At 44.6% G+C, this 13,804-nt stretch overlaps 1 protein-coding gene across 1 annotated transcript in view; it reads right to left on the bottom strand.

The window, feature by feature from the left end:
* The window catches only part of fat4 (FAT atypical cadherin 4), an 80,347-nt gene extending 70,383 nt beyond the window's left edge, over positions 1 to 9,964 (bottom strand). Inside the window, exon 1 of the mRNA XM_085905552.1 lies at positions 4,535 to 9,964. Coding sequence (XP_085761678.1) covers positions 4,535 to 9,616 — 5,082 coding nt within the window. The 5' untranslated portion in view covers positions 9,617 to 9,964. The remainder of the gene's footprint in view (positions 1 to 4,534) is intronic.
* Positions 9,965 to 13,804: the final 3,840 nt, after the last annotated feature.

The raw sequence follows: 13,804 nt of genomic DNA on the forward strand, positions 1-13,804 counted from the left end.
TAGTGGCAGTAAAAGAGTCTGCAAGTTCCTGCTTCTTACGAACAGAATTCATCTCCACTGGGAGTTCCTTGTTTTTTTTTCTTTCTTTCTCTTGTGGTCTGCACTCTGATCAAAAAAGCAGCGGGGAGATTTTTCTCTTTGTTTCTGCAATCAGAACAAGAAGAGTAATTTAAAGTTACCAAGCTTCGTTTTCACTCGAGCGCGGCGAGCTTGATTATGAGAGGTCGGGAATGGTAACTTGCAGGTAGGATTTTTGAATCAATCATTGCCGGAGTATGACGACACTTTTTTATAAAGTTGGCTACTCCAGTAAACCAGCAAGCTGCTGCAAGCTCCACAGCAAACTGACAAAATATATTCCAGCCACCGAAGGATTTACCGTATTTTCCGGACTATAAGGCGCACCGGACTATAAGGCGCACCATTTATGCATCATGTCAGATTTTTAATCCAAATCAAATCATTCTCTATTTTATCTTTTTTATTTCAACTTCAGATGCAAAAAATTACTTTATAATCACTAAGTAATGATCCATAGTCTTTTTGATTCATGATTCATAGTCTTCAGCGGGCCACTTATGATTGATTTAATGACACAATGCTTCGGGCCACTTTAAATTTAGGAATAGGAACCGAACTATAAGGCGCACTGTCGGCTTTTGAGAAAATTTTAGGTTTTTAGGCGCGTCTTATAGTCCGGAAAATACGGTAAGTTGATATATTTACGCGGCCTAAATATGTAAGGGTGTGTACACATAATATTACCAAGTAGCATCCATTTTTCAAGTTGTAGTTTTGGTATTTGATTGACAGTTGAGTTGGGTATAATTTCAGCACATTCAGCAAACACGTCCACAGCAATTTTCCGACAAGCTGCGTTTTACCCTTGTCAATTTTTGTAATCATTGAAATTTGGCAAGGTTGGACTGCAACAATATTCTCTGTGGTTTGTCACATTTCTTTTCACTGTAGTAGGAATTTAAGCATCAAAGCAAAGAGGCATTTAAATGACTATAATGTCACAAAAATAGCAAGCTAGCTTTGTCTTTTTTTCCCACAATCCCTCGCAACGCAGTCTGCGTCTGGCACAAAAATGTTTCCATGCCACGCTCCACCTCCTCCCTCACACACACACACACACACACACACACACACACACACACACACACACACACACACACACACACACACACACACACACACATATGGGCACGCACACACGCACACACACCCTTTCCCCTTTAAACCCACAACTCCAACAGTCTTTTCTTTGCCTCTTCAAGCTCACAGCTCCAACCCAGGCCTGAGCGTCCATCCAAAAGGTCCGCATCTCTCTATGTTCTTTTTACTCATAGATCTGTCAAGTCGAGACGCTGCTGGCACTGAGCAAAACATAACAAAGGAAAGGGAAAAAAAATGCCGTTGCTGCTGCTGGATTGTTTATCTACAGGGGCAAAAAGGAAAGCCTGGCTGTGTTTACTTTGGAGGCGAACAATGACTTACAAAGCAGGAGGGACACGAGCTGATGTGCCACTTGATCGAGATTTAGTTAGGGGGGGGAGAAAACATCAGTAGCAGTGGAATCGGGACGGCCTGAATGTCAGGATATGAAAGTGAGTGCAGACGCAGAGTGCTGGAAAATATTGGGAATGATCCACATAGTCAAATTTTCCCTCATTTTAAACATTTGTCCACTTGGTGAAATGCTTAAAGTTGAAAGTCAGTCAAATGAGGGTTATTTTTTGCTTTGTTGTTCTTTTTCAGCCAAAGTGGAACAAAGTAGGAAGTTAAAATAACCAATATTTATTTCTCTTTTTGCTCTTTCGGGAAAATCGTGCACCTCTAAAGTTGCAAGAAATATTTGCATGAGCTTGATTCATGATGTCATGCAAGACCTCAATTCAAAAGGAGCAACCTAATCTTTGCCTTTTTGCAACACTAAAATTAGAAGTCGACCCGACGTCAGAACATTCAAAATATGACTGAAATTCTGGGAATCAATTCACAAGGAAAGTTACGCAAAAATGATGTGATTAGATTTGTTCTTGGTGTTTTGCAAGACTTTTGTTTTTTATTATGTTTAAAGTTCAGTAGATAAAAATCACTTTGGTAGGAGATTCAAATTTCAAAATTGTTACAGGAATTCTTTGACAACTTTTTACGGTGCTCATTGAGATTCACTCTAGAGCAAAACATGTTCATCCCTCCTCATCCATACTGTAGATCAACAGCACTCAAACAAAACTACCAGAGCAATTTTCAGATACAATCAGCAAACAAAAGATTTCCTTTTTTTTTCCCCTTTCCCACTTGATGGCTGGAAATGCACTCAAGAGACTCATCTATTTGTATACAATACATTTTCCACAATACTGTATGTCCCCCTTTAAAATATTGCCTGTGCAGTTAATTGATGTCTTTGAAGATGACAAATGGCAAGGATGATTTCCATTCATTTTTATGGGGAGGTTCAAAATCCGAACAAACGCAAAGACACAATTCCTTCCACCGCACCATTTCAGGATGCGATGACTGTCGACTTGGATCGAAATAAAAACAAATTTAAAAAAACTTCCTTCGTAACACTATGACAAAGCATTCCGCAACAATGGATACATTACAGCCAAGAAGGCAACTGCCCTGCCAGGAAGCAGCACAAAGACTCGGATTCAACATGAAATTCCATTCTTCGGTAAAATAGCGCAAGTAAATCAAGCGCTCATTGCATCCAACTTTTTTTCAATTTATTCAGTACGTCATGTACGGACCCACAATGACAAATCTTAGCGCACAAATAAGAAAGTTTCTACTGCAGGTTTACACAACACAACTAACTTCCCGTTATGTGACCAATCAATGAACGGAAATGCAACAAGGTCATGACCCCTCAACTCGACTCACAACCACCACTCTCTCCAATTGTTAGCAAGTATTTGCCATATAAACATTTGTGCTGGAAAAACATTAGTCTAAGTCGGACGGTTTACACTGCAAAAAAAAAAACGAAAAAAAAACTGCAGGACAAAAAAAACCCAAAACAATTCGGAGCACATTTCCACATGTGAACTACATACTCGGACATTTTATTGGATCTTACGCTTCTCGTAATGTGGTCAGATGAGCCGGGATAAGGTAAAGTCATCTCGGCGTGCCGAGCAGGGGTGATGAAGTTCAAGCACCTCCAATTTGAAAGTCTGGGAATGACGTCTCATTAAGTGTGCAAAGCGGGAAGGCCTGAGGGCGAAGGGAAGGAAGGAATACTTGATATTTCTGAACTGGCCTAAGCAAAACATTCAGCAAACCAAGGCTGGATTACAGCTATATTATTGCTTTTATCTGATTTTTATTGTACATTTCAAGTGATGCACAAACCCTCACATAGGCTGATTAGCTAACATGTTCGCCTGTAATATGCTAGCACTAATGGATGTGACATCAACAACTGTTTGGATGCCAGGCTGGGTACATTAGTGTCACCTAACACCGAGGAGTTATGGTTTGACAATAAGTCTGCATCATACCAGCAGCTGTTTCTAATATTTTGACCGCCCTCATATCGCAAAATACAGTAAATATTAGAACCAGCTGTCACACTACAACCGCAATAATAAACACATTGTTAGATTGATCACCAATGATTCAAAACAGAGCATTGCAACAACAAGAAAGTGAGAAGTCTCATCGTCTTTCATTCTGACGCACAATTGCCTCAAAAAGGTGCGTCATGAATACAAACAGCAAGCCAAAGCTTTGGTTTCACCCTCTCTGCCCTCGGCACAGTCTCAGCAAGGCTTAAGAGGTCGTCCGATTTTAATGGTCACTTATTGCCTGTGGAGAACTTCTCAGTCATATCACGAAACCAGCCGGGACCACCCCCAGTGCCAAAACAACCCCAAGGCTCAAAAGTAGAACTGGCGTGCACACACACACACACACACACACACACACACACACACACACACACACACACACACACACACACACATACACAAAACAATGCATACGTTTTTCAATGGCATTGAATTGCTACAGCACGGATGGGCGACATATGGGCTAAGGGCCCACCCTGCAATTACAATATGTTGTATTTTTTTTTTTTACACTCTATTTTTATTATTATTACATTGGCATTTTACTTTTATACCTCATCCATGAAATCATTAGCCCAAACCGTCCTTTTTAAAAATCAAATGTGGCACAAGTTTGCCCACCGTTGTTCTCCTGGGACTTGTTTTTCATCAGTCATATCCGTATTTGGAAATAAGGTGACACTGCTAATGATGGTCGTCTGATACGGCATCCAACAAAATGTATATTTAACCAAAAAGCTGGGTGTAGAATGTGAATAATTGAACGGACAAATGCATTAAGTGGCCTCTTTGGTGTGTGTGACTTGGACTGTGTGTGTGTCGCCTTCCTCCGATTCCAGTGTGGGTCTTGATCTCATTAATATGAACAGATGGCAGTGCATGAGTTCATGAACCCTCACAACAAATAGAGCTGATAAAAAAAAAAGTGCTTGTGGTGTACTCACCTCGGCTCGCTGCGTTCTGGGCTGCTTGGCGTCCGTCTCAATGGCGTACACGTCCACCAGGTAGAGGTCAGAGCCCTTCTCCCTGTCGAGCTCCGCCGCCGTCTGTATGACTCCGGTGTGGCGTCCGATGGTGAAGAGGCGTCCTGCGGCTTTCCCACCGCTGCGCACCGCCACGATGAAGTACTCCACTTTCCCGCCGGAAGCTCTCGGACTGGCCGCGTCCAGGGAAATGACGTTGGTGCCGGGTGGCTGGCCCTCCTTGAGGATGGTGATGTACTTGGGCTGTGTGAACACGGGGCCATCCAGGCCCTGGAGTATGATTGTCATGTCGGTCCTGGAGGTCTTGCGCTCACTGCCGTGGTCGGTGGCCGACACGGTGAGTGTGTACACGAGGCGAGAGGGCACAAGCTGCGAAGCGAGGCGGATGTCGCCGCTGTAGCGGTCCATGATGAACGTGTCCGAGTCGCCCTCCACCAGCTCGTACTCGACTTCCCCGTTTTCCCCCTCGTCGGGGTCAAAGGCCACAACTGTTGTCAGGATGGAGCCGATTACAATGTTAGGCTCAGCCACCAGGGCATTCTGGGACACAAAAGTGGGGATGTTGTCATTGATGTCCGTGACCCATATTGTGACATTTTTAAGAGCAAAACGTCTGTATTCAAATGGCACAGCTTGGTCAGTGGCCTTCACTGTCAATTCAAACAAGTTTGAAAACTCCCTATCCACCTCCTTGGTGGTGTAGATGAGACCAGAGATTGGGTTAATGCTGAAGTGGCCTCCTCTGGGGACCTGCTGAACAATAGAGTACTCCAGCTGTCCGTTGATGTCCGCATCCGTATCATGAGCTGTGATGGTCATGACCGAGGCCGAGATGGGCAGATTCTCTGGGATGGATTTGAAGATGTCCCCGGGGGTGAAAATGGGGGGGTTGTCGTTAAAATCCCTCACATGAATGATCACAGGAATTGAAGAGGAGCGCTGGGGTCGGCCGTTGTCCCTGGCCGTGACGTTAAGCTTATAAAACGACTGTGTTTCGTAGTCAAGCTTTTTGAACAGGAAGATGCTGCCCGTGTTGGGACTGATGCTGAAGGTCCCGTGGTTGTTTGTGGCGGTGATGCTGTACGTTATATCGGCATTTGGGCCCGAGTCAGCGTCACTTGCAGTCACTGAGGCCACCAACTCACCGATCCTCATGTTTTCCTGCACGTCCACAGACAGTGAAGATTTGGGGAAAGTCGGGGAGTTGTCATTCTCATCCAGTACTCTCACGCTAAGCATACAGGAAGATGATAAGGGCACAACGCCAGCATCAACAGCAATTATTTTCAGAGAATAGGAGGCTGTCGATTCATAATCCAACTTGCCAACTAACGTGATTTGTCCGGAGCTGCCGTCAATGGAAAACTGTCCCTCTTCATTGCCCTCAGCGATGCGGTAATGGACCAGTCCATTGTTGTTTTCGTCGACATCAGAAGCTGAGACGCGTAGCAGCTGGATCATGTTTTGCGCCGACTCAGAGATGGAGGCCTGGTAAATGTCTTTGGTGAACTTGGGTGCGTTGTCATTGATGTCTCGTATGTAAACCTGAACTTTGGCCTGGTCTCTGAGGGGTTTCGGGAGACCCTGGTCAGCCGAGATGACAACGAAGCTGAAGGCAGCGGCGCCTCGTTGTCTCACGAGGGACTCGCGGTCCAATCGCAGCATGCTCGTCAACTCCCCTGTGATTGCGTTCAGCTCAAAGTTGGGCTGCGAAGTCTCAAACGAGTATCTGATGTCACTGTTTGGCCCAAAGTCCTTATCCTCGGCGTGGACCAAGCCCACCAGCGAGCCCCTCGCCTGCTCCTCCTCAAAGTGAAAGACGTAATTGGTGCTGTTAAACAGGGGACGGTTGTCGTTGACGTCGTCTAGGGTCACGCTGACATTGACGGTGGCACTTAGCGGTTCCACGGCACGGTCTGTCGCTACAAGCACTAAGTTATACCTGTCCTGCAGCTCCCGGTCCAGCTCTGCTTTAATGTACAGTTGCCCATCTGGGAAAATTCCAAAGACGTCCCCTGTGTTGCCACCAATGACGTCGTACATGATCTCCCCATTGAGACCCGAGTCTTTGTCGGTGGCCTCCACCTTGAAGAAGCGGCTGTTGACAGGCTCTGACTCCAGTATGGCGACGTCGTAGGAGAACTGGCCAAAAACGGGGGAGTTGTCGTTGACGTCGTAAACGCTGACAATGAGCACCAAGCTGGAGGTGTGCCGGGGAACCCCCGTGTCCGATGCCAAGACCTCGATCTCGTAGGACGAGGTGGTGACCTCCAGAGGTCCAGTCAGGGTGATGAGGCCGTGCTTCTCGTGAATGTGAAACAGACCTCTGGGGTTTTGCTTGAGGCTGTAGACCACCACGCCATTGGCGCCTTCATCCGGATCAGATGCCTTGGCTTGAAATATCACGTGACCTGTGCTCCAGTTCTCCACGGCGCTCACATGCTCCACAGAGTGAATAAAGTGGGGGGCATTATCATTCAAGTCTTTAACTGTGATGTTGACAAAGGCTTCACCGGTGATCTCACCTGCTCTGGCTACGATCTTCAGGTGATAGAAACCCTGCTCTTCTCGATCTATCTGACTGGATGCTGTGATTTGACCTGCTGCGTTTACGGCAAACACCCCCCTCTGGTCCCCCGAGGTGATAAGATAAGAAATATTAGAGTTCAGATCTAGAGTGGTGGCCGACACAGTCCCTATTGCAGTTCCCGTGCCCACGTTCTCAAACATGACAAAGCTGTAAACTCTCTGGCTAAAGATGGGTGGATTATCTTGCGTGTCTATTACAGTCACAGTGACAATAGCATGGGCGTGCGAGCGCAGCCCGCCGCCATCTGCAGCCGTCACCTGCAGCTGATAAGTGGTTTTCACTTCTCTATCCAATGACGCCAGCGTGGTGATTTTACCTGTGTTGCTGTTAATGTGAAATTTGGAGGTGTCGCCTGCCGTTATGATGTATTTAACTGTGCCGTTGTTTCCCAAGTCAGGGTCTGAGGCAGAAACGACAGTGGCGTAAGTCCCCGGGGGCTCGTTCTCTTTCACATTTGCAAAGTACTGCACGGGGTAAAAAACAGGCCTGTTGTCATTGATATCCTTCAGGGTGATGTTGACTTTTCCAATAGAGTGCAACGGGGGTGTGCCTGTGTCTGCTGCTTGGATGTGGAGCAAGTAGGAGGCCTCATCCTCTCTGTCTAGCTCTGCGGCTGTGCTCAAACGCCCCGACGCGGCGTCCAGGCGAAACAGCTCGCGAATGCCAGGCGCCGTTTCACCATCGAATGAGAAACGGACTGTCCCGTTCTCGCCCAAGTCGTCATCGGAGGCCGAAAGCACGAGCAGCTCAGTGCCAGCGGGGGCGTGCTCCACCAAGGAAACGTGATACATACTCTGTGTGAATGTGGGCACTTGATCATTCACATCAGTGATGCTTACGATGAGTTTAGTGTAAGAAATTCTGGGCTGCAGCCCCTGGTCTTTGGCGCTAATGTTAAGCACAACTTGGGACGCAACTTCCCTATCCAACAAAGCGGCGCTGGTAACAAGGCCGCTGTTTTCGCTGATGGAGAACCAGCCCAAAGCGTTTCCAGACACCAGCGAGTAGCGCAGGTTGGCATTCTGCCCGGAGTCGCCATCTGTTGCAGAGACGCCTTTTATGTAGCTGCCTTTGGGGATGTCTTCACTGATATCGACTCTGTACAGCGCCTCCTGGAATATCGGCGGGTGGTCATTGATGTCATTGACGAATATTACAAGACTAGCAAAAGATGAGCGCGCCAGCGGCTTGCCATTGTCCGACACTGACACAGTTAGGTTGTACGAGGAAATTCGCTCCCTGTCCAACACGCTGGCCACTTTGATCAAACTCAGATTGGGCACAGGGGACGTGTGCACGTCAAAGTGCCTTTGCTCATTTCCACCTAGGATGGACACAGAGATGTTTCCATTAGCAGCGGGGGAGTCGGAATCAGACACTGTGAGCAGCGCTACCACTGTGCCAATTTGTGCATTTTCATCGACAGATGCAAACTTGGACGTGGTGGGGAAGTATCTGAATTTTACCACAGGATCATTATCATTCACGTCCAACAATTTGACGGTGGCTTCCGTCCTACCAGACAACGAAGGCGCCCCACTGTCCACCGCGTGGATCGTCAGCGAATACTCCTTCTTACTCTCGTAATCCAAACTTTGCTTTATGATAACGGTACCATCTTTGGGGTCAATTTGGAAGGGGGTGCCCTCGTCTAGGAAGTACCTGATCTCCGCATTGGTCCCGTCGTCTTGATCGGACGCAGTGATTTGCAGGACGCTGGAGCCGACAGCAGCATCCTCAAACACACTTGCTTGGTACTGTTCATGCTCAAACACAGGCGGGTTGTCGTTAATATCCTGGATGGTGACGTTCACCTGGAGATAGCCAAATTTCTTAGGGTCTCCCTTGTCCTCCACTTCGATCAGGAGCTGGTAGGAGGGTGTGAGCTCCCGGTCCAGGCCCCCTGTCGACACCAGGTGCAAGAATGCTCCCTCACCACTGGGATTGACAGTAATATCCAAGCGGAATTTCCTCTGTTGGTTGCCCTTCACGATTCTATAAGTGGTGTGGTCCACGCCATTACTCCCAATGTCAGAGTCGGTGGCTGTGTCAAGGATGACCTGACGACCGCTGCTGGCGTCCTCCTTGAAGGACACCATGATGGATGTGTCCGGGAACACAGGTGCGTTGTCGTTAATATCCAACACCACGATTCTGACCTCCGTAGGGTAGGTCGGCTGGCTGGAGAGCACCACCACGTTGATGACATCGCTCTGCAGCAGCTCCCTGTCCACCACCGACGAAGTGGAAATCACCCCAGTGCTGCCGTTGATGGCGAAAAGTCTGTGGCTCTCACTGAAGCGGTACGTGAAACCAGCGCGGGTCTCTATCTGACCCACGTAGGTCCCCGCGGGCTGCTCCTCCAGCACGCGGAACTCTTGGCGGACTTGCGTGGACGCCGAGTAGCGTGACAGAGTCCACAGCAGCAGCAGGAGCGAGTGAAGCCGCGCCATGGTCAGGTCAGCCAGCCCGGTGCAGCTTGAAGCATCCACACTAGACCATTATTATAATCCAAACTCGAGGAAAGTGGAAACTTAACTTTCAACGGTGATGTTCTTTTGAGCACTCAACTCCTGCAGTGATGTGTGCTCCTCATCAGTGCAACATCCATGGGATGGTGAAAAGCATTCCTGCAACATACAAGAAACTTCCCCCCCCCAACCCTCTTACGTTTATCCCCTCCAAAAAGGCGCGTCAAAATGTCACTCAAAGTATCCGTGCGTAAAAGTGGATCAGAGGAGCGAGGAGCGGCGCGCTGCCCTGGAGGGAAAAGAATAACGGACCACTTGCGCTTGCACTCAACATTGCGCCGCTACTCGGCAAAGTCACACTAGAAAAAGTTAGAACAAAGCTGGAGACGGGGCAAGCTCCCTCCCAGCGACAATCCTATTGGATGGAGCTGAGCGCGCTCGCACCGCCTCCGTCACTTTCCATTGTTACATGCACACGCGCACTAACACGCTCACGTATAAACGCACGCACACTCACGCTGTTCTTGCTACTGCAGGAGCTGTCAATCATGCCGCACGCTGGTTATTACACTCCTCATACAACTCATTATTACGCCTTTAAAAAGTGCAAAGTGTTTTGAAACTCACAAAACACAAAAGAAATAGCTTTTCAAAAGATTAAAGTAAGAAACAAAGACAAAAATGTAGCTAATAATCACACAATTTAACCATGTACAATATGAAAATACGTTGCACTTTTTTTAAAAACAATTACCATGTGCAAAGAAAAACGACATGATTGGTTGGTCAATTTGATGTAACAGCTCGAAACCATCTATCTGTCATAATTTTATTCATTGTTTAATGTATTTTTTTTTATGCCATTAATACAACACATTTTCCATGACAAACGCAGGTTTAGATGAGCACGGGGCACTTCTAAAACTGGATAAGTAGCACCACTTAGCGGTTACAACGTGCTACAGCAACAGTCAAATCACATCGAGATGTATAAACATTTTTGTAAATCAAGGTGAAAACGTGTTTTTATTATTGATCAAAATGTAAAAAAAAAAAAAGAAAACTTGAATCCATTGTTACATTTAAATGTATGTCACATTGCTAATACATTGATCTCAAAGTTAACGTGCAATCATATTAACAAGAACAAATAAATGAATGGTGAAGGGACAGGAACAAATGTAAAAAAAATAAAAATAAAAAAAATTGTCCAGGAACAGGATCAACAATCCAAATGAAGAATGAATACAAATGAGATTAAATAAAAAAAATTGAAAAAATACAAATAACAATTCAGTGTTATAACTAATGCTCTCAGTTACTACTGTTACTAAGGTTACTTAAGTTACCAATGCTGGTAGTGTTAGTACTAGTGCTAGCAATGTTTTTAACGCCACGTTGAGATAGCTCACTTTCTATCTGGATACAAAGTAGGACATGAGTCAAATCCAGTAATTAAATTAAGGATGAACTGAAACGGGCAAGAAGAGAGACAAGACGGGGAGCACGTCAAAGCAGATTATGTCTCACAGGACACGTGATAAGAATTAGCCGGATACTAAGCTGGCCAGCTCGAAAGCAGGAAGGCAGGTCACTTTTGCTGGAGTGACTGCACGTGTTGTTTTATTTGGAATAGGCATCACTTTAGGACAACATCAGTAAACAGCCTTCACAAACAGTCCATGAGAACAGGACAAAAAAAACCAAATGGACAGGTCAGGAAGAGGAAAAAAATAAAACTTGCAAAAAGTACAGAACAAATAATAAAAATGAATCCAGGAAAAGGATTAACAGTGGAGTTGATGGTCCAACAAGTGAAACAAGGATCCAACTACAGATGATGAAGCAGTAATAAAGACACAAATAGATGGTCCACGACCACAAGTTGGATCAACGATAAAAACAGATGGAACAGGTCTGTAAATAAAGTCTAAAAATCCTTTCCAGACATGAATGCAGACCTATTTTAGTAACTTTGGTAAGCAGTCAATCCGTCTTTGCACACTCGGAAAGTTATGGAGACCAATGTTTCAAGGATTGATATTTATTGATCAGCGATGCTACCAAAATGTGCTCATATGGGCCTCATTTATTTATAAATAGACTTTTGTTTTACATGTTTGTTTTGGTTTTCTAAATGTGCTTTTGTGTGCGTGCGTGCGTGTCTGTGTGTCGTGATTTTTGTAAATGTGTTTATTTTCCCATCTTAAATTATAACGGCATAGTTTAAGTTTCCTAGCTCATCACAAGTGCCAAATAGGTCTATTGTAACAGTACTATTCATTTTAAAGGCTGAATAAATGATCAAAATACCCTTTTCCATTTATGTTCTGATTTGATGTTTTGTACAGTATGAATATAAACCTAAAAAGCGGGATTATCAACAATTTCATAAATAAATAAATAAATAAATGAATAAATAATCATTACAATAATAATAACACTATTATTGCCTTACTGGTCGATTTGTCATTGATAGAAAAAATAACATATACAGTAAATGTATTTTATTTAAAAAAAATAATTTATAAAATATTAATTTAAAAATATGATTCAATATTGTACATATTTCATTCATTGATTCAACCAATTTTACATGTATTTTTTAACATTGTTTCTCTTTAATAGATCAATTACAAATAAAGATATAATTCATTGTAAAGGGTCTGTAAATTGGTTAAAAACATTCCAACAACATGACAATAGTTAAGTTTTCAGACATAGGTACCGTAACGAGAATGCTCTGAGTGTAATACCAACAACGATGGATAGGTGTCACGGTTGCATTGTTTTAAATATCCTCGCTCTTAGCGTCATCATTTCCGTTTGCATCTCGGTCTTTGAAGTCATGAATAGAACACATGTTGAACGTAAAGAAAACAAAGAAGGTCGTGACTGGACCGTACTGTAAACTTTTTAAAATGTGCCTTTTTGCTAATGGTCACTTAAGTATGGACAGAGGGACAGACACAAAGACAACATTGGAACAGACAGATGACTTGACAGACAGATAAAGGTCGCTAGGTGAACGGACTAGGTTAAAGATAGATTTGGATTTTTTTTTTTATGACAGTAAGCTTTTATTTGCTTTTGACTTTTAAGTTGAATTTTAAATGTCTTATTTATGAATGAACAAATGAAGACCGGAAATATGACAGAGAGAAAGATGATCAAGGGACAAAAGTCCCAGAGGAGATATGGAGACAGGATATAAAGGCTTGTTTAACAATAATTCCCAAAGGTTGGAAGATCCTCCCCATCAAAGCTCCTAGGACACTTGCCAGAAGTACAAACACACATTACTGAAAATAGATGGCTTGTGAGCATGTAAATAATCTCTTTACATTCAGCTGTCAAATTTTAAACATCTTCTCCGGTGCTGCGATTACCATGTCATGTTTGTCAAGATAATCGCTGTCAAAGTGCAACCGTCGTGCCATTAAATACACGCGTAAAACCCTTCAACCTTTCGAGTGGACTCGCTCAATCTAGCGATCGTGTGTCACGAATGGTAAGTAGAGGTGCAGGCGGATCCCCGAGGCACGCATTAAGTCAAACTCAACATCAGATGCGTTTACGGTATCGAATCCCTCGTTGATTGCGAAGCGCCTAAAGGAAACATAAATCAAAAGCTGCAAATTGAGCCTCAAGCTATGTTTGGAAAAAGCCTTCTCACGGCAAGACCCGCTTTGAAACATAACGTCGCTCTCCTTATAAGCTCTGACAGAATCTTCACACTCAGCTCCATTAGGAAAGAAGATTGGGAGATTGGGGGGAAGGGGGGGTCATTCTACCGAGGTCTCGATTTGTGCAGTTTCCAACACTTAACTAATCTATTTTGCATGCTTTCCACTCAGGACTTTAGTAGCTCTTGTCTTCGTTTTGACATTTTAATGTAATCCTGAGGAGACCATGTGCTGCTGCTGCTGCCTTGTTCCGTTTTGTCTTTTCCAGTTTGGTACCTCACTCCCAAGAAGACTTAACATGGAATCTCAAGGCCTGTGAAGTTCATCTCTCTATCATCCAAAGAATTCGGATTGGAATTCTCCTGAATGTCCTTCTGTAATCTTCACTATAATTTCTACATTGAGATAAATAGAAAGTGAGCGACCAAATGACTGACCATAGATGGATGGTAGTACAGACAGGGAGATTCTAGAGTAAATTGAA

Source organism: Syngnathus leptorhynchus, chromosome 2 (assembly GCF_054491065.1).
Source record: "Syngnathus leptorhynchus isolate UIUO chromosome 2, UIUO_Slep, whole genome shotgun sequence".
Lineage (NCBI taxonomy): Eukaryota > Metazoa > Chordata > Actinopteri > Syngnathiformes > Syngnathidae > Syngnathus > Syngnathus leptorhynchus.